General features: G+C 31.9%; 3 protein-coding genes and 1 pseudogene across 3 annotated transcripts; 1 reads left to right on the top strand and 3 right to left on the bottom strand.

Annotated features, from left to right (window-relative positions):
- Nucleotides 1-1,190: 1,190 nt before the first annotated feature.
- Nucleotides 1,191-2,057, bottom strand: LOC107482864 (glycine-rich cell wall structural protein 2). Its single transcript, XM_016103455.1, has 2 exons — nt 1,913-2,057; nt 1,191-1,828 (listed from the first exon to the last, which is right to left on the bottom strand). Exons 1-2 carry the CDS (start codon nt 2,055-2,057, stop codon nt 1,191-1,193), a joined length of 783 nt encoding a protein of 260 aa, XP_015958941.1.
- Nucleotides 2,058-8,005: 5,948 nt separating this feature from the next.
- LOC107482865 (glycine-rich cell wall structural protein 1.0) lies at nt 8,006-8,434 on the bottom strand. The gene has a single exon (XM_016103457.1). The coding sequence runs from the start codon at nt 8,432-8,434 to the stop codon at nt 8,006-8,008; it is 429 nt and encodes a 142-aa protein (XP_015958943.1).
- Nucleotides 8,435-8,947: 513 nt separating this feature from the next.
- LOC107482892 (protein PHOSPHATE STARVATION RESPONSE 1) lies at nt 8,948-11,898 on the bottom strand. The gene is made up of 6 exons (XM_016103475.3): nt 11,487-11,898; nt 11,351-11,427; nt 11,136-11,172; nt 10,608-10,779; nt 10,355-10,496; nt 8,948-9,265 (listed from the first exon to the last, which is right to left on the bottom strand). The coding sequence occupies exons 1-6, from the start codon at nt 11,743-11,745 to the stop codon at nt 9,047-9,049; spliced, it is 906 nt and encodes a 301-aa protein (XP_015958961.1). The 5' UTR covers nt 11,746-11,898; the 3' UTR covers nt 8,948-9,046.
- A 4,231-nt stretch (nt 11,899-16,129) lies between these two features.
- LOC107482866 (ethylene-responsive transcription factor RAP2-12-like) lies at nt 16,130-16,760 on the top strand (annotated as a pseudogene).
- The last annotated feature ends 5,306 nt before the right edge of the window (nt 16,761-22,066 follow it).

The raw sequence follows: 22,066 nt of genomic DNA, 5'->3' as shown, positions 1-22,066 counted from the left end.
ATGGATTGGAGGCTTTCGTGCGAATTTGGGAATGTGCAATGCGGATGCGGTCCAAACGGAGCTGCAAGGGATTCTACATGGTCTGAGAATGGCTACTAACTTGAAAATGCGAAGAGTGGTTGTTGAAGTTGATGCAATGAAGGTTTATGAGATGTTGAAAGATCACACTAAAATAACCACTTGTCATAATCAAGTTTTAAGAGAAATCCTGACTTTGATTAGGAGGCCATAGGAGATCTCCTTCAATCACGTGGGAAGAGAAACAAATAAATGCGTCCATTGGTTAGCTCAAACCAGCATTAAGTATAAGAAAGTTTTTTTTTTTTGGTATAAAATAGGGGCCAAGCCCAAGGAACAAAAAACACTAACTATAACATAACTCTATAGAACGGGTTACAAAATTTCCATTCAAATCTTCCGTTAGAAGTGGAATAAGCTCTTCAGGAGGAAGATCCATGAAGCAAAACTCTTCATTATCCACATTAAACCTTGCTAACCGATCAGCACAGCGATTAGCCTCGCGATAGATAAGTTTGAATTCCAATTTCCATGGCCTTTTCTTCATCTCTCTTATCTCTCTAATCACGATAGTCCTATTGCAAGTTTGAACTTCTTCTATACACTGGAATGCTATCTTTTAAGTATAAGAAAGTTTTTTGCTTCTTAGATTCTTCCCCCTTTAAACTTCTTCCGTTATTGAGTGATGATGCTAATGGGGTCACCTTGCCCCCAAAATCATTAAGTAATATTTTGTTTTTGTTCTCTTGGGCTTAGGCCCCATTATCATACCAAAAAAAAAAAAAGAAATCACGAGGCAGCAAATCAGACTACTTTGGTTCTACAAATCTGCATGCATGATGAAGGTTAATGCATATATAAGATGAGCAATGCTAGGGGCCAGCAGTTTTATTGAATTTTGGCCAGCATGTAACCAGCAGAGGAAAGTGAGTCATTGGATGAAATCTCACACGAATCTCACACCATCAAATCATTATTGATGGCTAACAATCACAAAAATTGCTGGCCCATAAACTTTTCCATATAAGATTACGTTTAGTAGGAGCATGTACCTCATTGCAATTAGATAAAGCAAAAGAAGCAGCAGAGTCTTAAGAGTAGGAATTTTGGAATAACCGAATAACAAATAGTAATTTATTACAATATGTGATGTGTGAAGAGATAAATGACAATTAAGGGCCATGATTGGTAACACGTACTTGATTGCTTCCAATGCCAAAACCAAAACCCATCCCCATCCCCATTCCAATACGCATTCCCATCCCATTACCGTTATTATGACCATTTCCCCCGCCAAGTCCATAACCGCCACCTTCACCATCACCATTTCCTCCTCCCATCACACCCATGCCTGCCCCTGCACCATAACCGCTACCATGACCTTGCCCTCCATTGTCACTTCCTTCACCACCACCACCACCACCGCCACCTCCTCCTCCTCCTACTCCTCCCATGCTGGTTACTCCTGCACCTGCGCCCGCGCCATAACCACTACCGTGACCTTGTCCTCCATTGCCACCACCTTCACCACCACCACCTCCTCCTCCTGCACCTCCTCCCATGCCGCCTATCCCTCCGCCTGCACCTGCACCAAAACCACTTCCTTGACCTTGGCCTCCATTGCTGCCACCTCCTCCACCCTCACCTCCACCTCCACCACCACCTCCACCTCCTCCAATGCCGCCCATTCCTCCACCAGCACCATAGCCACTGCCGTGACCTTGTCCACCGTTAGCACCACTCCCACTCCCACCACCTTCTCCACCTCCTCCTCCTCCTCCCCCACCACTGCTTCCTCCATTTCCCCCACCTACTCCAAAACCACTACCTTCACCTCTCCCTCTCCCTCCACCTCCACCTCCTCCACTGCCACCACCACCTCCTCCTCCTCCACCAATATCATCATCACCATACCTCCACCGACTAGGATCAGCAAAACCGCCACCATCCACATAACTCCCATGACCAATGCCACTCAAAGCACAAAGCGTGCTCAAAAGAACCAAACCCAAGTACAAACACTTATCATTTACACCCATCTTCGATTCTCTCAAATCTTAATTTGCATTCACAATTCACAAGCAGAGAATATAATTCAAGTGCTTTTCGTTTTGTTGCTTGCATTGCATTCTGCTTCTCTTTATATAGCATGTGACATCCGCTAAAACAACTCCCAAACCTCATAATTGAGCCTGAAAAGTGAAGTGGATCACTGTCTCACTCACTAGACAGAATTCAACTACCAAGCCTACTAGAAAAGGTTCAGCAAGTTTCTAAATTGGTCAACCATGGCCGACACCAAATATTACAATAATTTACCTGAATTATATCACACCTATGTATATTATCATTAATTTCTCGCTACTCTAATACAAATCCAACAATATAGCTTCATATCTTGCATTTTAATACTAATTATCTCGAGCTTGCTGGGCAAACAGCGCGCTATAATATTACATATTATGTGTAGTGGAGTAGGTATAATACCCTTATTTTGAGAGATATTAAATCAGATTTAATTAGTACTTTAATGATACATACATACATAATTGGCACTACATAAGTACATATGCATGTGTCAATCACTAATTAGCTTATTCCTTTGATTCTAGAATGTAATTAACTGCTTCTAATCTAATCTTCCCTCTTATCTTTAATTATTGCAAAATAATGAATATAATTATCATAATACTATTTTTTTAATTATATCTCTAATAGCAATAATCATCGATTAGTTGGCCATATAAGCAAAATGAATGCCAAATCGGCCAAGTGATTGCCATGTGACCAGTAACCAATCAATTCTCGAGTTTTGGCTGCTTAACTTTCTTCTTTGTAGTGCCAAAGTTTATTATTTGATTTATAATCGTCATTACATATTCTTGTATAAAAAACAATATTTTTTATTGTCTTCTCTTCCATTATTGTTACATTTTCGGATAATTTTCACACTCTATAATTTATTTCTTTTTTTTTTTCTAAACATGAATTCATATAAATAAATTGTTAAAAGTGTAATAATGAAAGGCTTTTCTGTTTGGTTTTGCAATGGCTTAGCTTGATGAACACTTGAAATTGTGCCTAACGAACTACAAGCAAATCCCACTTGTAGGACTACTGCAATTTCATCATTGACACCAAAAGTTTAAGACAGCTTGGCTTGTTGGTTTGATCGATAGTGGCAATCTACCAACAAGCACCAAATCTTTTGATAAATCTTTATATATCTTTGCATGAATTAAACAAAGAAAAGTACTTATTATTCCTAATATTTATTGTATACCACTTTAATCAAGCATGTGATGAATCGTTGCTATTTTAAATTTTGTCAATAAAATTTTCAGTATTGTAGTCAATGTCATACAAAATATATATATAGACACTATATATAGAGAAAATCATTTCGTTTCAATAATAGTTAGTTTTAATTTCTTTAGTTTAATATGTACCAATTCATAACTATTGTCAGTATAATTTTTAGGCGTCTGCATGGAAACCTCACTATATAATTTTCTTCCCGAAATCAAGCAAAACAAAAGTCAAACATTTCCTGGTAAAGAATTAAAAGAATAATAAAGACTTCAAGAGACCTGATTAATTGTTTATTTGGAGAGCAGATTGAAGTATCTGCATATGGAGGGTATATAGCTCTTATCATGTGTCTCAACATCATTGTGTTTTATGCAAATGCTTCCTAGTGTTCTAAAATTTGACGCATTTTAATTAAAAAAGCTAAAAGAGTATGTATTATGTACAAAGTTTTTTAATCTCCAAAAAAAAAAAATCAATTAGGAGCAGCATATGTAACATTTTTAAAAGCTGTTTCAGGTTAATGATCCTTCAAAGATCTTACTTATAATGGTAAGAGAATATTGTTTATCAAATTCTTCTGAATTTTTTTATGATAGATAAATCTTAATGAATTTATAATAAGATATCTATGAGCAATTAAATTAACGTCCAGCTACTCCCACTTCTGCTTCTGATCAATTTTATAAAATTTTCTTCCAGGTGTAAGGATATATATATAAACCCATATGATAATCAACGGAAAAAAATATTTGTATACGCATACATATTGGTGTCACTAATTTTTAAAAAAAAATTAAGTGATTAATTTATTTGATCGATTAGTTTTATCTGACAGCTATTCTCAACTTATGACAAATTTTGATTGGATCTTTCTTTTATCCTTCAATAACAGTGTTTATCATTAGTCATTTAGTATTGTTTTCAATTTTTTTTGTCCCAAAAAAAGTATTGTTTTCAATATTTTTAGTGTAAAAAGAAATTAATATTACCTGAAATATAAGATAAATATATAAAAATATTAATTATTTATTATTTCTCTTTTATAATATGAAACTTATATATGTTTTCACCCGAAATAATATATATTCCAGGACATAATTCAATATAATGAGGTTCTATATGTATATCTCCTTCACACGCGGTATAAGTGATTAAGTGCCGTTTCACTCTTTCAACTACCCAAGGCGGGAGTAGTAAATAATAAAAGAAAAAAAAATTTTAATTTTTAATTTTCAAAAATCAATATATTCAAATTTTAAAATATAAAAAATTTAAATATATTTTTAAATTTTTAAAAATTTAAATATTTACGAGTAAAAAAATCAAGGATTTATTTATTATTTTTTATAATAAAATAACAAGTCGGTAATGAGATTTGTACATGTGACTAGACTCTTGAGAGAAAAACATATACTATAAAAAGATATAATTAACTAGTTGATGCGAATGCAATTTTCATTATTTTTTGGTGATTATTTTAAGTAAACTTTCAAATTATTAGTTTATGCTGTTGAAAATGTTTAGACAAATTAAATATGTTAGTATTTGAAAAAAAAATTGATTAGTCGATCTTATGTTCTCTAATTACGATAATTAAATATATGTGATGCAATCAATTTGGATTGATGAAGTAATTAATTTTATTCGTTATTTAAGTGAATGTCAAAAGATTTAAATTTTATATTATATATACATTAATTTATTAATTAATAATAAATTTTTAAATAAAATTTTAATTTGTGATAAAAAAAAAAGTTAATACCTTATGATCAATAAATTTGTTCAGACAATAAATCTTACAAAAGATGGCAATCGAATTCCTTTTTCATAGAAATAACAGAAAAGGTCAACAATTTTAATTTAACAAGTGCACTTTCTCAATAGTGCACTATTTTCGAATATTAGAATTAGGTGAAATATATATTAATTTGTGAGTTTTCCAACTTATGCAAACTAAGGTGTCAGTGCCACATGAAATGCAAGGAGATGAGGTTGTTAGGAAAGTTCCAGTAGTCTTCCATTTTTATCTTGATATTAGACCGCCTTAGCAATTGCAAGTGGAGTTAAGATTTAAGAATAATGAGAATAATGTCCTCTAATCTCTAATTAATTAATTATCATAAGGGGTTGCTGATGAATGATGGTGCTCAAATTTTGCAATTATCAATAACTATGGGATTGGTTAGTTTTTGTGAGTGATGAGCGTACCAATGTGTTCTAAAGCAGACGGGTTAAGGCCATTTTATGTTTACATTCATGAAGAGTTTTTTTTTTTTTTGAAAGTAAAAAGCTCAACACACTAAAGTGGAGCAGCGTTCTTCGAAAAAACAAACAAAAAGACAATACCAAAAAATACCAATCACCAGAACTAGAAACCCGCATGTCATTTCCGGCATAGCCATCAACAACATTAGGGAGGGACACCTCTCCACTCGTCGCAGCTAAACATGGTCATGTGGAAGATTTCTTCAACGCCTTTGCTTTTATTCTGGAAAATTTTCCTATTCCTTTCCATCCAAATGTGCCAGATAATCGCACAGAAACACCTCAAACGTTGCTTTCGGTCCTCTTTTCTACACGGCTCATCTGTCCAGCTTAAGAAATGGTCCTTCATCAAGCCCGGAACAGACCAAAGCCGGCCAAACACAGATAACCACGCACTCCACACCTGCCAAGCAAATTCACATCCAAGAAACAAGTGATGGACCTGTTCAACCTCGTTAGTACAAAACACACAACTCTTATCATCTTGGCTAATAATCCCGAATCGACTTAGTCGGTCTTTGGTATTCACCCTGCCTACCAGGACAAACCAAGCAAATAGCTCCACTCTTGGTGGAACCAAACCTTTCCAGACGCTCTTGGTGAAGCTGTAGCTGGATACCTCCTCTGAAAGCATTCCTTCTTGTAGCACCTGCACAAAGGAGTTAGTCGAAAAGATACCAAGTCTATCAAATTTCCACACAACTCTATCCTCTCTAGTGGTCACTAGCCTGACAGGTCTCAAAGCCTCATGTAACTGACTCAGAAGGTCTAACTCCCACTGAAAGAGCTCTCTCCTCCATTGGAAATTCCAAACCCACTCTAGCCCATCCCAAAAACCGCAATCCCTAATGACCGAACCACATTGATTTGAAACAGAGAAGAGCCGGGGGAACCTTTCTTTCAAGGACCCACAATGTAACCAGACATCCTCCCAAAACCGAGTCCGACGCCCATCACCAATCTCCATAGCCAGGCCAGTAATAACCTTCTCCCTTAGATGTTGCTCCTTAATTTGTAGATGGCAGATATCCTTCTATGGGCCCCCTTTAGTAGGCAGCACTTGCATGGACAGTAATTCATTCGGCCTCAGATTATTACAGGAGCAGACCACCCTCTTCCATAACGGGCACTCTTCTTTAGCAAAACGCCACCACCACTTAAACAACAGTGCAGTGTTACGAATCATAGCATCTCCAACACCCAGACCGCCTAACTTCTTAGGAGCCTGCACCATCTTCCATCTCACCAACGCCATACCGTTCCTCCCATCCTCCTTACTCCATAGAAAGCGTCTCTGTAGGGCAATCAACTTTTCCGCAACTGCCTTAGGCATCTTATACAGGCTCAAATAATACACTGGTAAGTTATTCAAGACTGACTTGATAAGCACCAATTTACCCGCTTTGCTTAGCAGCTTGGCTTTCCAAAGGCTCAGCTTCTCTTTCACTTTATCGATGATTGGCTTCCAGGTCTTAACAAGTCTTGGATTAGCTCCTAAGGAAATTGAAGACTATTTTAGTATATTTCATAAATTTACATTTTATATTTGATTTTTTTTTTCATTCTATTTCTTCACCGTATGTAAACAAGCCAAGGAATTGCATCAAAATTTTAACTATTTTTTACATTTCTTTTCATTTTTCTAGTTTTTACCTCATTTATAGGATACATTTTTCTTATTGTATTAGTTTTTTTTTCCCTTAAAGGCAAAGAGTTTATTTCCTAACAACCTTTAGGATGTATTTTTTTATTTTTTGTTTTTACACTATCTCTCAAGATCTAAATTCTATTTATTAAGATTTATCGTTAGCTAATAAATTATTACATACATAAAATAAAAATAAATTTTCACATTTATTTAAGTGGATTAATAAATTAATTATTAGATATTTATTTCTTTGATTCATTAACATGGTTGAGATTAATATATAACAATAAAAATAATAAAAAAGTTTAATTTTAAAGTATCAATAGTCCTAATAAAAATTGAATAAAATACAGATAATTAAACATTATATTACTATTGATTTTTTCTATTTTTATTTCATTGACTATAATAATTAAATAAAAATTAAATAAAATAAAATGCACAACAATAATAAAACTAATAATTTTGTTGAATTTTTTATTATTTAATTATGATAATAAAAGTATAGACTTATTTCTAAATGTTAACAACATGTGTCCTTACATCATTTATTATCAAATACTCTAAATAAATTTAGATTTCTTTAAAAAGGATTTGAATCTTCTAAAGTTTGTAGTGTCACTTTAATAAATATTACTACTTTAGAAGATTTTTTTTCCTTTGAAAATTATAACCATAAAACATTAAGAAACCAAAAAAAAAGAGAAAAAAAGCCCACAAAAAAAGAAGAAAGAAATTGTATGTAGCGGGGGAGTTTCCAAGTCATGGTCGCAGCCCATTGACAACGTGTCCACCAATGCCCCCACCAAAACCACTGCCTAATCCGCCACCAAACCCTCCTATTCCACCACCGTATCCAGCACCACCACCACCGTATCCAGCACCACCACCACCACCACCATATCCAGCACCACCGCCGCCGCCACCATAGCCTCCATTATTATTTCCACCTCCATTGCCGCCACCATATCCACCTCCTATGATGACACCACCACCACCACCACCAGAACCGCCTCCAAATCCTCCAGCGCCTCCCATTCCGGCACCAGAACCACCGGCGTATCCACCACCGTAGGCCTGCAAGAGGCGATATGGCCTCTGGTGGGGAGATCCATGAGTAGTAGCCTGCAAGAGTGTGGTACATGATGTTATTGTAGCAATAAAAGCTACCAAAAGCAACTTGGAAATCATGATTACCATACTCATCAATTAACTACTAATTAATCACTAATCAGATGCTTGCTCGCTCTTCAACTCCTAATCTCCTATCTATGTATATATATACAAATAGCACAACACTCAGAATTCAGGAGCCACTGGCTATGTATGTTCGTTATGCCTTCAATTTTGCCGTTGTCCCACGTTAATTGCATGTCATCCATCTCCGATACCAATACCTACATTTTCATACATGCCACCACTACATACGATCTGAATGTAATCAGGTTTGCAAAATCAAAATCCAAACTAATTTGATAGTCCAATATTTATTATTTACTTAAAAAAATAAAAATATATAATTTTCCTCACAATTTTTTCACAAATGTTTCATGTTTTATTTTCCAAATTGACCGTAGCTATTACATCCCAATATATAATTTAGATCAGACGAAATAATGAAGCAGCTAGCAAATATAGTTAATTACTAATAAAATACTAGTTAATATATATTAAGTCCATCACATTACTGCATATATAGTGCGACATATACTCTAGTTGCAGCAGAAGGGGGAACAGATGAGAATTCAGAAAGGTAACATTAATGTATATTAATTTGTTCTGGGGAGTGGCCCCTCATGGGGCCTATGGCATATGATGATGATGTGATAAAGAAAGCTTGAGCTCAAGGGAGATATCATTCCTAACTGGACTCATCATCTGTGACAGAGACGCCATGTTGTTTTTTCCTTCATCACACACTCTCACTCTCTTTCCTTTCTCGCTTCTATCTTCGAATCTGCTACTTGTACCAATCTCTTCTGATGATGACACCTTTCTACCCCCACCATCCTTATTGTTCCCCTGAAAAATATTTTATATATACAACATCAAATCATATATTTTTACAAGGAACTCTATCAACGAACAATGATTTTATATATATTCAATATATGTTTATCTTATTTAATTTATAGCAAACTTATAGGCAGTAATCATAATAATAATTATTAAACTTTATGAGAATTAATCAGAGTTTTACAAGTTAATTTTTTAGTAGAAGTAATTTTCTATTTGAGTTTATATTTATTGTTTGTCTAATTAATAATGAGTTGACTTTAATCATTATGTGCCATTAGAGGATGGTTTAAGGAATGAGTGAACAAAGAAACACTTTTACCTTCTTCTGGTAAACACTTTTGCCATTAATACTACGGTAATAGTTGTTTATTGTAAGAAATAAATCATTATTATTATTATCTATCAAAACAAGTATTATCCTTTTATGAAAATAACGTGACTACTAAAAAATTAGCGGCGCCTTATTTTATTTTTAGAGAGAATAAAAATAGATGTTAATATATTCATCGGTAATTATATATTAATTTTCTTACGTTTTGTTATTAAAAAAGTTTATTGACAATTATATAATTGTCGGTAATTTTTTTTTTTAAATTTAGAAGTGAGACTCGAATCTGAAATCTCTAAGTGAAGAAGAGAAGACTATATGTCATTTGAGTTATAACTCGTTAGTTCAGTAAAAATCTTTTTAATGACAAAGTATATAATTATCATTATAATATAATAATAATAGTAAATAATATAATTGAGATGAGTTTTTTTTTTCTAAAAATTTAAACCGATAAAAAGAGGTATACAATTACATGAATGGTTATATATTTAACATAATGTATAATTTATTATGTTAAATAATAATAAAATTCTAAATTTTTATGTCATAAAAATTTTGATACTAAATTATAATTTTTTTAAATTTAAATTAATAGAAAAAATGCATGAATAATTATATATACACTTTATTTTGTGACATTATGCATGCATTTAAAATTTGAAAGAGTTATGTAAAAGAAAACTAATTAAAAAGCTGAATTTTCTTCCAAAATCATTATTGTAGATGAAAAACTGAGGAGTAGGAGGAGAAGGGATTATTACTTGGGCAGTGTGGGGTGTGAGAATATCTCGGAAAATGATGTAAGTGTGAGTCTTCTGTTCATCATTCTCCTTACAAACTATAGTAGACTGATTACTCCCTAGCTTTGCATAATTCTGAGACTCTTGCTGCTGCTGCTCATTCCTGTTTGCATAACATATTGCCAAACTTGTAACGAAATTATATATTGTTCAACTTTATTTTTAATTTTAGGGCTAGATGTGAATTAAAAAATATTCCTAAAATTAGAAATACCAAAGATCTTGGAGTCTGGTGCGAGCAAATTCTTCGGTATAATAACTAATTCCATAGCTCCCTTGCTGAAGACTCTGTTGACCGGTCCACCTTAATGGTTTAATGCTTGACGACGACAATGAAGAAAGCAGCAGCAATTCTTTTGATGCCGTTATTTTCTTCTTCCTTTCGGCTGTTAATTAATTAATTGAATCATGTATATTAGTTAAGATAATTAATTCATGTAGCAAATTTTTTCCAGGACTAATAAATTTGGAAGATGTGGAAGAATTGAAGAAAGAATAATAGAATATTTTTTACGTAACGTAGGTTTGATTTTCTTTGGTGACGGAAAAGGGGAATCAAAATAATTATCGGTTATGGTGACGCCACTATATATACCTCTGCTTATGATAAATATATGTAATTTCCTGAATTGTACCAAACAATATGTCTAATGCCCTATACGGCTAGTTATTTTCTTGAATTAGAGATCTCTATTAATTAACTCGCTCATGGCATGCCACAGTAGTAGTGCGATTTATATACCTTGTTTCATCTCTTCCTGCTTCACGCTCCTGTACATCTGTCAATACATACAGATACAATTTACTTCTAACTTCAAATTAACTATTCATGCATGTTGCGTAACTAAATTCAAATAAACGGTTATTCCTCCACTAAAATCAGCCACCAATGCATTTATATAAATATATGTGTAGTTTAATTTATTTTTAGTAGCTGATTTTACTGTACGCACCCACCTGTAGGTGGCTTTTAACATGAGATATGGTAACCCCCTTAACATTCATAAGCTGCATAACCATCTTTGGCGTCGCCCCTGCGTATAATATAAGTAATTTAATTCGTTACCAGAAAATCCGTGATGAGAGCGCTTACTATCAACTCCTCCAAGCCGTTGGATTGCATGCAGGAAGCAACGGTGGAGATCTGGTGTCCAACAAATTCGAGGCATTCTGGATCTGACATAAGGCCTAACCATTGGTGCCTTCAAGCTTAGAGCTGTTGACAAAGGCTCACCACTGCTAGCTAGAGAGAAAGAAGAACAAGAAGAAGAAGAAGATGATGATGACGCTGACATACTTGTAGTTGGTGAACTTTTGACGATTATGAGAACGCGCTCGTCTTCACTCTTCATTGAACACTACTAATTCAAGTACAATAAATGTTTGCTTTTGTTTTGTTTCTATCTTAGCTTCTCTCTTTCCTAATGAAGGAGGTGTTGGAGAGAGAGTTAGTAATAGGAGGGAGAGAGAATTGAAGAAAGTGTGAATGTCTTATGAAGAAACAAGAGATAATAAATACTAAGCCAGACCCTACTCTTCCTCGAAGCCCTTGTCTTTTAGCGCTGCTTTTGTGTTACCCTCTGATCTCTATACAAGCCTCAGTTTTCGGTCCTAGACACTTTCGATGGATAAAAGGAAAACAAAATAGGAATTTCAGACACCCAAACTCAGAGATACCCAGTTTTTTCAAATATATATTATTGTACTTTCTATTGCTGAGATCACGTTATTATCTTTAAATTTTAGAGGAAATGACTCTTTCTTCTGTAACAATTTAAATGACAGAGGTAATATTCATTTTACGCGCAAGTTTTAATTTAGTTTTTGAAGTTTTATTATTTTTATTTATTTTTTAAATTTTTGGAATAAGATTTATGTTTGTCTTAAACAAGCGGTAATGTGAATAATCAAATATTACGGTGATGACGATTATGTGTAATATTTAAATAGTCCAAAAATAATATTTTTAAGTAATTTTTTATTAAAATTTTGTTCCTAAAACAAGTGATACAACGTTATTTTTTTAACTATTTGGTTTTAACAAGATTTTCGATTATTTTTGTATGTGAGTCATGTTCATAGAATTTAAAAATTAAATAGAAATAATTAAAATTTTAAAATTAAATTAAAACTCGCATGCAAATTCAATAATTAAATTGAGTATTATCTCTTAAACAATTTTTTTTATTTATAAAATATACATTCTCTTCATTTAAATAACATTTTTTTCTATTTATAAATTATATATTTTCTTCATTTATAATATTAAAATAACATACGTTTTAATCTACTTAAACCAAAAGAATCAATAATTATTATAATTATTTCTGATTATGGAAAAAAAAATACCCGAACCCATTAATAAATACGACTGATGTGACAAACAAAAATGCTTATGTAGTGACTTTCATTAAACTGATTGATATGTGTTAGAGAAATTTGTGTTGTTTTAGATTTGGCTTAATATTTGTTAGAGGATTATTTGTGTTGTTTTATTAGATTGAATATGTGATTAGGTCATGAGTGGTTAATGGCAGTGATTTGGGATCATCCGTCATTTTCTATAGGGATGATAAAATATACTACATGTTTCATTTAGCTCTGTCAAAATAAAATATGTCTAAAATATTAGTCTATTCTTTTTTTTTTTTTGGATTAGCCGCCAACACACTTAACTCTTTTTTAATTGCAGAATTAATTAAAATTAATCTAATAATAATTCAAAAACAAATTAAAAATAATTAAATTACAACACATGTTTTCAATTTTTTAATTTTCAATCTTAATAGAATTGTTCATCATAATGTTATTAAATTATTACAGAATAAAATAATAACAATTTTCAATAAATAAAGAAAAAATACACAGAAAAAAATAATAAAAGAGATGTACTTTAAAATTCTAATTTTTAACTTTTGTATATATATTTTTGTAATTCTTATTTTTTTCTTAAAATAATTGCATTAGTATGTCATGTCCTGAATTAAAATTTATGGTTTTTGTGAAATATACTTGTCATTTTCATAAATTTAGTAGGCTAAAAGTCTCGGTCCAACCTATTTTTTTTGCCAATTTTATGAATCGGTTTGGCAGATTTGACTTGTTTTTTGGTACTAATTTTTTGTATTTATTTTATGTTAGGAAAATTTTCTACTATTAATTCTCTCTGTATTCATTTTATGTTAGAAAAATTAAAATTTATAATTTAAAAAATTTAGAAAATTAGGGTTGACAGTAAAAAAATAGAATTTGTATTTAAAAAATTATAACATTGTCATATTAATTTGTATTAAAATTTATAATATAAAAAGTTAAAGACGGTAAAAATCTTGGAAAATAGTTTGTATATATATTTTTGTAATTTTCATTTTTTCCTTAAAATAATCGCGTTAGTTCGTCCATTCCCGTATTAAAATTTATGGTTTTTGCAAAACTTACTTGACATGTTTTTTAAAATTTAGTGGACTAAAAATTTCGGTACAATTACTTTTTTGGCTAATTTTATGAATTGGTTTGGTAGATTCGACTGATTTTTTATCATTAATTCTCTGTATTCATTTCATGTTAGAAAATTAAGATTCATAATTTAAAAATTTTAGAAAATTAGAGTTAACATTGAAAAATTCAAATTTGTATTTAGAAAGTTATAACATTGTCATATCAATTTGTATTAAGATTTATAATATAAAAAGTTAAAGATGGTAAAAATCTTAGAAAATAGTTTGCATATATATTTTTGTAATTTTCATCTTTTTTTCTTAAAATAATCGTGTTAGTTCATCCTGTCCTGTACTAAAATCTATGATTTTTGCGAAACATGCTTGTCATTTTTTTTAATTTAGTGGACGAAAAATTTTGATACAATCTATTTTTTTGGTCGATTTTGTGAATCAATTTGGTAGATTCAACTGATTTTCTGCTATTAATTTTCTGTATTCATTTCATGTTAAGAAAATTACGATTCATAATTTAAAAATTTTAGAAAATTAGGATTGACATTAAAAAATTCAAAAAATTATATCATTGTCATATCAATTTAACAAAGTCATGTTGATATTTTTTATTATCACATTAACCGTTTCCATTAACGAAGATGGTCATTTTTTTGTAGTAAATATTTTTGTTACAAATTTAAAGTATTTTAAAAATATTTTTATTATTAACAAAATTAGAGTTATTATCGATTTGATAATTCAAAAATATTTTTTAATTTGCTTTTATTATTATTTTTGGGATTTTAAAAAATGGCTTGATGATTGGGTGAAAATTAAAGGTTAAAAAAAGGAATGTGCCGTTGTTCCGACGGAGAGAGTCTTCGTGATATCATTTTCTTTAGACATTCCTTCGGTCTTTTCCTGACATTCTTTGTCTCTTGAGGAAAAGAGAATCAGCCCTCTACGCATGTTTATTGTTACAAATACTATTGGAGAGCAACATACCAATACAAGTAAATAATTGCATAGTAATTAAGGAAAATAATAAAAGAGAAAACAAAATAAACAAAGACATTAATTTAATTTCTCTTTTAGTACATTAACGAAGTACGCGACAAAAAAACTTATAATCTCGTATTAACTGTTTAATTCTTCTGATCGTTAGTTCATTTCAAACAAGTTCTTTTTATATTACTGTTAAAAAACAAATATATTTGGCCTTGAAATTTTATACCTATTCTTGATCTATAATTATTTTTGGTGATGTTACACATATAAGCATTTTTGTAGTTAAGTTTAACTAAGTTAATATAAGTCTAATAAAAAAATAGCACATAAAATTTTATACATAGCAAAAATTTTGTTAATATAGTATAAAAATTTTAACTTATAATATAAAAATTTTTGTACATAACATATAATTTTTTGCTGCGAATGTAATTTTTTGATTGGATGATGAGTCGATGTTCTGAACATATGATCCTTCAAAAATTATTATGTTGTATATAAAAAAATTTAAGGTAAATACCAAATCAGTATCCGAAAAATTCTGATACTGATAAAATAGTATATGATCTTTATTATTGATAAAATTATTCCCCAAAAATTTTAAAATTTTATGAAAATGACCAATTGCCAATTGAATTACCTGGAGTTAAGGTTTAGAGGTGACGTGTCAGTTAACAATTATCATATACAAAATTTATCCACTTTTAATTTTTGAGTAGTGCTAGGGAGCCAATGGCCTAAACGTACCATGTGTACAATGGGCTAAATCTTTGGTTTATGATCACCTATACTATCCAGAATAACCATCCGGATACTAGGGATAATAAACATCTCATGTTATAAAAAGCTAATTTTGGGTTCACCAAAGTTCAAACTCTTGACCTTTCGGACCTGGAACTCTAATAGCATGTCCTGAAACCACTCATCCCAAAAACGTAATCTGATAGGACAATATAACACTAATAATCATATCTCTAATACTTTCTAAACATTCATTGTACACATTGTACGCGTAGGTCATTGGCTCCCTATACTTTCTCTTAATTTTTATAATTAAAAAAAACTCCAATTTCAATTTTTTTAAAAACCCTAATCCTCTTTTTTTCCCTAAAACTCTCGTCTCTTTTTCTAAATCATCACCATTTTCTAAAACCCTAATCTCCTTTTTTTCTTCTTTTTCCTCTTAACGATGCTATTTTTGGGAATCAGATAGTGATTAACGAGGCTCTGGTTGTAGTTGTGGTGGTGGTGGTGATAGCGGCAGAAGGGGTGGGATCTTCTGCAGAGGTATCGCATGGAAGACCCTATGTTCTTGAGACAATGGTTCAGTTTGCGATTGGGAAGGCGTGTAAAGAGAAAAATCGGCGGCAGAGATTCGCGATCCAAGGAAAGGCGTTCACGTTTGGCTTGGAACCTTTAACACCACCAAAGAAGCCACCAAGGCCTATGATAGAGAAGGTCGTAAGATTCGTAGAAAGAAAGCTAAAGTGAACTTTTCTAACGAGAATGACGAACACTCCATTCAACAATCTTGCAATATTATTCCAAACCTTCCTCCTCCTCTCATTTGAAGATCGAGTAATCATCCTCCTCTGTATCAATATGGTGATGCCAATAACAAAAATAACAACAACATGAACAACCAGGTAAGGATTCTGAACCTCAACTTAGAGTTTGGTTACGATTCGAATTATGGAGGAGATATTGGTGTTGGTGGTGCCATCAACGCAGATCCATTTGTGAGTTGTGTTGATGATAATTCTGAGTATGGATTTGGTTCTAATTTGATATTGGAGGTGGCAGGTGGGTCAAGTGGTGATCAACAACATCAAAAAAAGAAGAAGAGCTACGAGGTGGAGAAGCTTTTGGACGAACTAATGGCATATGAGAAAAAAATAAGAAATGAAAAAGGGGTTGAGTCTTGAGAAGAAGAGGTTGATTATCAGAGAAGCATCTTTGGTTAGAAGAATAAGAAGAAGGAGGAAAGTAGAGGCAGCAACGAATGAAAATAAAGAGGATTTAATTAGGAAAGAAAATTGGTGGATGATGATGAGGAAGGGGAAGAGATGAGAGTTTCAGAAGAAAGGGGATTAGGGCTTTTAAAAAATTGAAATTGGAGTGTTTTTAAAATTATAAAAATTAAAAGTGATTAAATTTTGTAATTATTGTAATTGTTAACTGACACGTCACCTTTAAACCTTAACTCTAGGTAACTCAATTGATAGTTTTTGTCAAATTTTAAAATCTTTCGGGGATCATTTTGTCAATAACAAATATCAAGTACCATTTTATCAGCGTCAGAATCTTTCAAGTACCGATTTGGTATTTACCTCAAAAAATTTTCTATGTTGTATGTATATTGTTGATTGGGCATCAATGTTTGTTAGATATATAATTTTTCAAAAATTTTGTACTGTGTACCAAAATTTATGTGTTGTGCACTAAATTTTATGTTATGCGTACTAAAATTGCGTATTTTGTTGGTTGAGTGTTAATATTCTGTATATGTAGGGTATTAAAATTTCTATGCTCTAATTTTCTGACATATATAGAAGAAAAAGAAGATAAAGAAAAAACAATGATGATGATGATGAAGGAGGATGAGAATGAAAAAAAGGAGAAAAAAATCAAACAAAAGAAGACGTTGAAGAAGAACAAGAGAAGAAGACGATGACAATAACGATAATGATAATGTTGTTGAAGAAGATGATAATGACAACGACAATAATAAAGAAGGAAAAAGAGGAGGAAGAAAAGGAAAAAGATGAAGAAGCAGCACCGATAATACATTTATACATACGTTTGAAAAAGCACATTGTGACTTGATTGATTACTTGTTTAAGAAAATTTAGACGTCTAATTTTATTGATTATATTTATGTTTTAACCAAATCTTGAAATCTAACTCTAATTTTAATTCAATCATCAACTAATTATTGATTAACCTGTTTATATAATTTGGTAATTTAAGAGAGTAGGGCAACAAATTTCTAAAGAAAAAAAAACGTATTATCACCATGTTGATCTTTAAGGTATTATTTGGTTGATGTTCGCTTCTATTTAAAATATTGACACACTAACACATGTATATTATTTATTTTACGAGACACAAATTAAAGCCAAATATTCTCATCTATTTATATCCATAAAAAATATGTATTTTGTATCTTTTTTAAAAAAATTAAAACACAAATATGTTGTTTAAAATATAAATTAAAATACATTTTTGGACAATTTTATCCTTACTAATTTTTTAAATTCCAAAATGACCATAAAACCCCATCATCGTATTTCTTCTCTTCTCCCCTCCTCCGTCTCTCTTCTGTTGCTTCTCAGTCTCAACTCCTCATCTCTCAAATTTGCTGCATTTCATCCTCCACTATCCCAAATTTGAAACACTTCGTATTTACTCACAAGATCGGCGATTCTTTCTTTGGATTTGTCTTTCTCATTCGTGCACCATTGGCGTTGAACGCCCACAAGGGAATGATACCCTTAGCGCTCAACGCTAGGAAGGGGACAGCAACATGGGAGTTGAACACCCAAACAAGTGAGGCCAGTCACATACTGATAGCAACCCTCCTAAGCAAGCTAGTAACCCCCCCTTCCAACACACATGACACTCGGTCTTCATCAACCAAAGTTGATGAGTATAAGGCTAAAATGCCATTTTCTCAGAAGCTCCATCAAGAAAAAAAAGATAAATAATTTGCCTGCTTTTGCGGATTATCTCAGAACACTAGAGATCAAGATCCCTTTTGTAGAGGCTCTTGAACATATACCTTCTTATGCTAAGTTCATCAAGGACATCTTAAGTCATAAGAAGGATTGGAGAGAGACAGAAACAGTCATCCTCATTGAAGAGTGTAATGCAATCATTCAAAATAGCTTACCAGAAAAATTTAAGGATCTTGGAAGCTTTATGATACTATGCACTCTAGGTGATGCTTGTACAAGGACAACTCTATGTGACCTTGGAGCAATCATCAACCTAATACCTGCTTCATTAATAAAGAAGCTTTGCTTGACTGATGAAGTCAAACCAACCCGCATATGTCTTCAACTTGCTGATGGCTCTATTAAGATACCATCAAGCATAATTGAAGACATGATTGTTAGGGTTGGACCCTTTACTTTTTTCACTGACTTTGTGGTGTTGGACATGGAAGGACACAAGAGTGCATCCCTTATCTTAGAGATACCCTTCCTAGTTACAGGACGAACTCTCATTGATGTTGAAAAAGGAGAAGTAATCCTGAGAGTTAATGAGAAAAAGTTTGTATTGAATGCTGTAAAAGCCATGCAGCATCAAGACACCCCAGAGGAATGCATGAGCATTGACCTCATTGATTCTCTAGTGGAAGAAGTAAACATGGTTGAGAGTCTCAGGGAAAGGCTGAATGACATCCTTACTGATGAACAGCCTGACTTAGAGGATCCTTTGGAAATTCCTAAGGAAAAAGAGAAGCCTCCAAAACTTGAGTTCAAGCCATTACCATCTTCCATGAAATATGCATTTCTGGGAGATGGAGATACTTATCATGTAATCATAAGCTTTGCTTTAGAGCCATAGGAAGAAGAAAAACTAATCAAAGTGCTCAAAACACATAGGACCGCCCTTAGGTGGACTATAAGTGACCTTAAGGGCATTAACCCAGCCTAATGCATGCATAAAATCCTGTTGGAGGATAATGCCAAACCAGTGATACAACCACAGAGGCGATTGAATCCGGCTATGAAAGAAGTAATGTAGAACGAAGTCACTAAGCTCTGGGAGGCTGGAATCATTTATCCCATTTCTGACAGCTCCTGGGTGAGCTTTGTCCAAGTTGTTCCCAAAAGGGAGGCATGGCAGTGGTTCATAATGAAAAGAATAAATTGATCCCTAAAAGGATAGTTACAGGATAGCGTATGTGCATTGACTATAGAAGACTCAATGACACCACCAGGAAGGATAATTTTCCTTTACCAATTATTGACCAAATACTAGAAAGACTAGCAGGGCATACTTTTTATTGTTTTTTAGATGGATATTCCGAATATAATCAAATAGTAGTGGATCCACAGGATCAAGAGAAGACGGAATTCACATGCCCATCTGGCATGTTTGCCTACAGGCGAATGCCATTTGGCCTGTGCAATGCGCCTGCCACTTTTCAGAGATGTATGTTATCCATCTTCTCTGATATGGTAGAGAAGTTCCTTGAAGTGTTCATGGATGACTTCTCTATTTTTGGAAACTCATTTAACTTCTGTCTTGATCATCTGACCCTAATTCTGAAAAGATGTCAAGAGACAAACCTAGTTCTAAATTGGGAGAAATGCCACTTCATGGTAACTAAAGGCATTGTTCTCGGATATCAGATCTCAAATAAGGGGATAGAAGTAGATCAAACTAAAGTGGAAATAATTGAACAATTATTTCCTCCTACTAATATCAAGACAATAAAAAATTTCCTACGACATGCAGAAATTTAACTGCATCTCTTTATCTTTGTTTTCGTTTCTAGTGTCGTTGATTGTCATCACAGATTTGATGCCGCCATTATTACAGGAACGAAGAAGGTTGTTCATTGCCTACCGTTGCATAAAGAATAAAGATCTCAATACGTCAATGCATGCCAACATATAATTTTTCACTTCTTTTACATGATTTGTAAATCCCTATCTTTGTTTTTTTTTTTAATTTTACCCCTCTATTAAATTTTGTTTAAACTTGTTATAAGATTTTGCAGATATAATTATTTTGATTCTTGGTTCTGTAATTTTTTTTTGAGAAAAAAGTTATTTTTGACATTGGTAGAAGAAAAAGATGAAATAATAAAATTGATAATGCTTCTTAACTGAGGGTAAAAAAAATTCTTATTCTTGCCAAACACAATTTTTATTGTGTTTATATTCTTATGCCTATGTCTTTGTGTATCCCTTTTGTATGATAAACAAATGTAATCTAATTTATTATATGAATCAAATCCGAAGAACCCTGGTAGCTTACTAATATAATATATTGACATCCCAATACCAAAAAAATTTCTATTCCAAATCAAAATTAACAACAATTAGAATGTTGTTACATTAATCATATTAAATATATATTAAAATTAATTATTAATATTTAATATATATTGTACCGTATTTCTAGCCAAACTAATTAGATTTCATTATAAAATGTGGGGAATCCCAGCATCAAAATTTTTAAAACCACAGTATAAAAAGTTAAAGACTGTAAAATTCTTGGAACTCAAAATAGCAAAATAAAGAAAGAATTTTCTTTTTAGTTGCTTCCTAAAAAACATTATGGTAGTGGTACTATATACATACTGTCTCTTTTCACAATTCAACTTCTCATCATTATTACATCCAAAACATGGAAAAAAAAAATAAAAATCATGATCGCCAACAGAATTAAAATACTACAAATAAATAAAAGTATCTCTACTTTTTCTCTTACCTTTTTTTAATTAATTAACATCATTTTGCTTCTTAGAAAAAGAAGTTAACGTGTTCGTTATTTATTATCCTAAAAGAGTGTCGATAAATATTTTTGAAATGAATAGACTAACACTCAAATAATTAAATGCTCTAAAAATAGTATAGCACAGAAAAAAACTAAAACATAATAGTATAACACACTATTTCAGTCTCCTAAAGCAACTAAAAAGAAAAAAAACATTTAAAAACACATGTATATGCGTAAAAATAATAACATAACAAATTTACGATAAGAAATATATTGTTTTTTTGTGTACATTATTCACTTTCAATAATAAAAGTAGTCAATAATTTTAAATCATAAAAATATATAAAAATAGTACAAATGTTAATACGTTATTTTTTCAGTTTAAAATGATATATATCTATTGTTAAAATTAAAATAATATTTTTTATTATTTAATATTTTTAATTTAAAAACTAAAAAGATTACTAAAGTATAAAAAAATATAATTTATTTTAGCAATATTTATATAATAATCATAGTCATTATAATTACATATACGTTAGAGTCTATCATCTAGAACTGCTTGCCAACCACACTAAGGTAGTAGTCTATCTTTAGTGTTACTAGAAGGCCGAAATTTCTTAAATACAGTAATGTGAAAGGTTGCCAGCTTCGAAGAAGAAAACTAAAGAGTGATGTAGCTGTTAAGAAAAAGTGTTGAAAAAGGTAGCGGGTTAAGAAAAAAGTGTCAAAAATTTATATGTAGTTATTTTTATTAGATAATTTGACGTGT

This window comes from Arachis duranensis, chromosome 4 (genome assembly GCF_000817695.3).
Source record: "Arachis duranensis cultivar V14167 chromosome 4, aradu.V14167.gnm2.J7QH, whole genome shotgun sequence".
NCBI lineage: Eukaryota > Viridiplantae > Streptophyta > Magnoliopsida > Fabales > Fabaceae > Arachis > Arachis duranensis.
This window is presented reverse-complemented; position numbering and strand designations above follow the sequence as displayed.

Excerpts from the sequence above, each read along its gene's own strand:
- LOC107482864 (XM_016103455.1), bottom strand. The coding sequence starts at position 2,057 with ATGGGTGTAAATGATAAGTGTTTGTACTTGGGTTTGGTTCTTTTGAGC. Across the intron at positions 1,829-1,912 it reads GTATGGTGATGATGATATTG|GTGGGGGAAATGGAGGAAGC; the intron begins GTGGAGGAGGAG and ends GTTTTGGAGTAG.
- LOC107482865 (XM_016103457.1), bottom strand. The coding sequence starts at position 8,434 with ATGATTTCCAAGTTGCTTTTGGTAGCTTTTATTGCTACAATAACATCA.
- LOC107482892 (XM_016103475.3), bottom strand. The coding sequence starts at position 11,745 with ATGAAGAGTGAAGACGAGCGCGTTCTCATAATCGTCAAAAGTTCACCA. Across the intron at positions 11,173-11,350 it reads ATGTTAAAAGCCACCTACAG|ATGTACAGGAGCGTGAAGCA; the intron begins GTGGGTGCGTAC and ends ATGTATTGACAG. Across the intron at positions 10,780-11,135 it reads GCAGGAAGAGATGAAACAAG|CCGAAAGGAAGAAGAAAATA; the intron begins GTATATAAATCG and ends ATTAATTAACAG.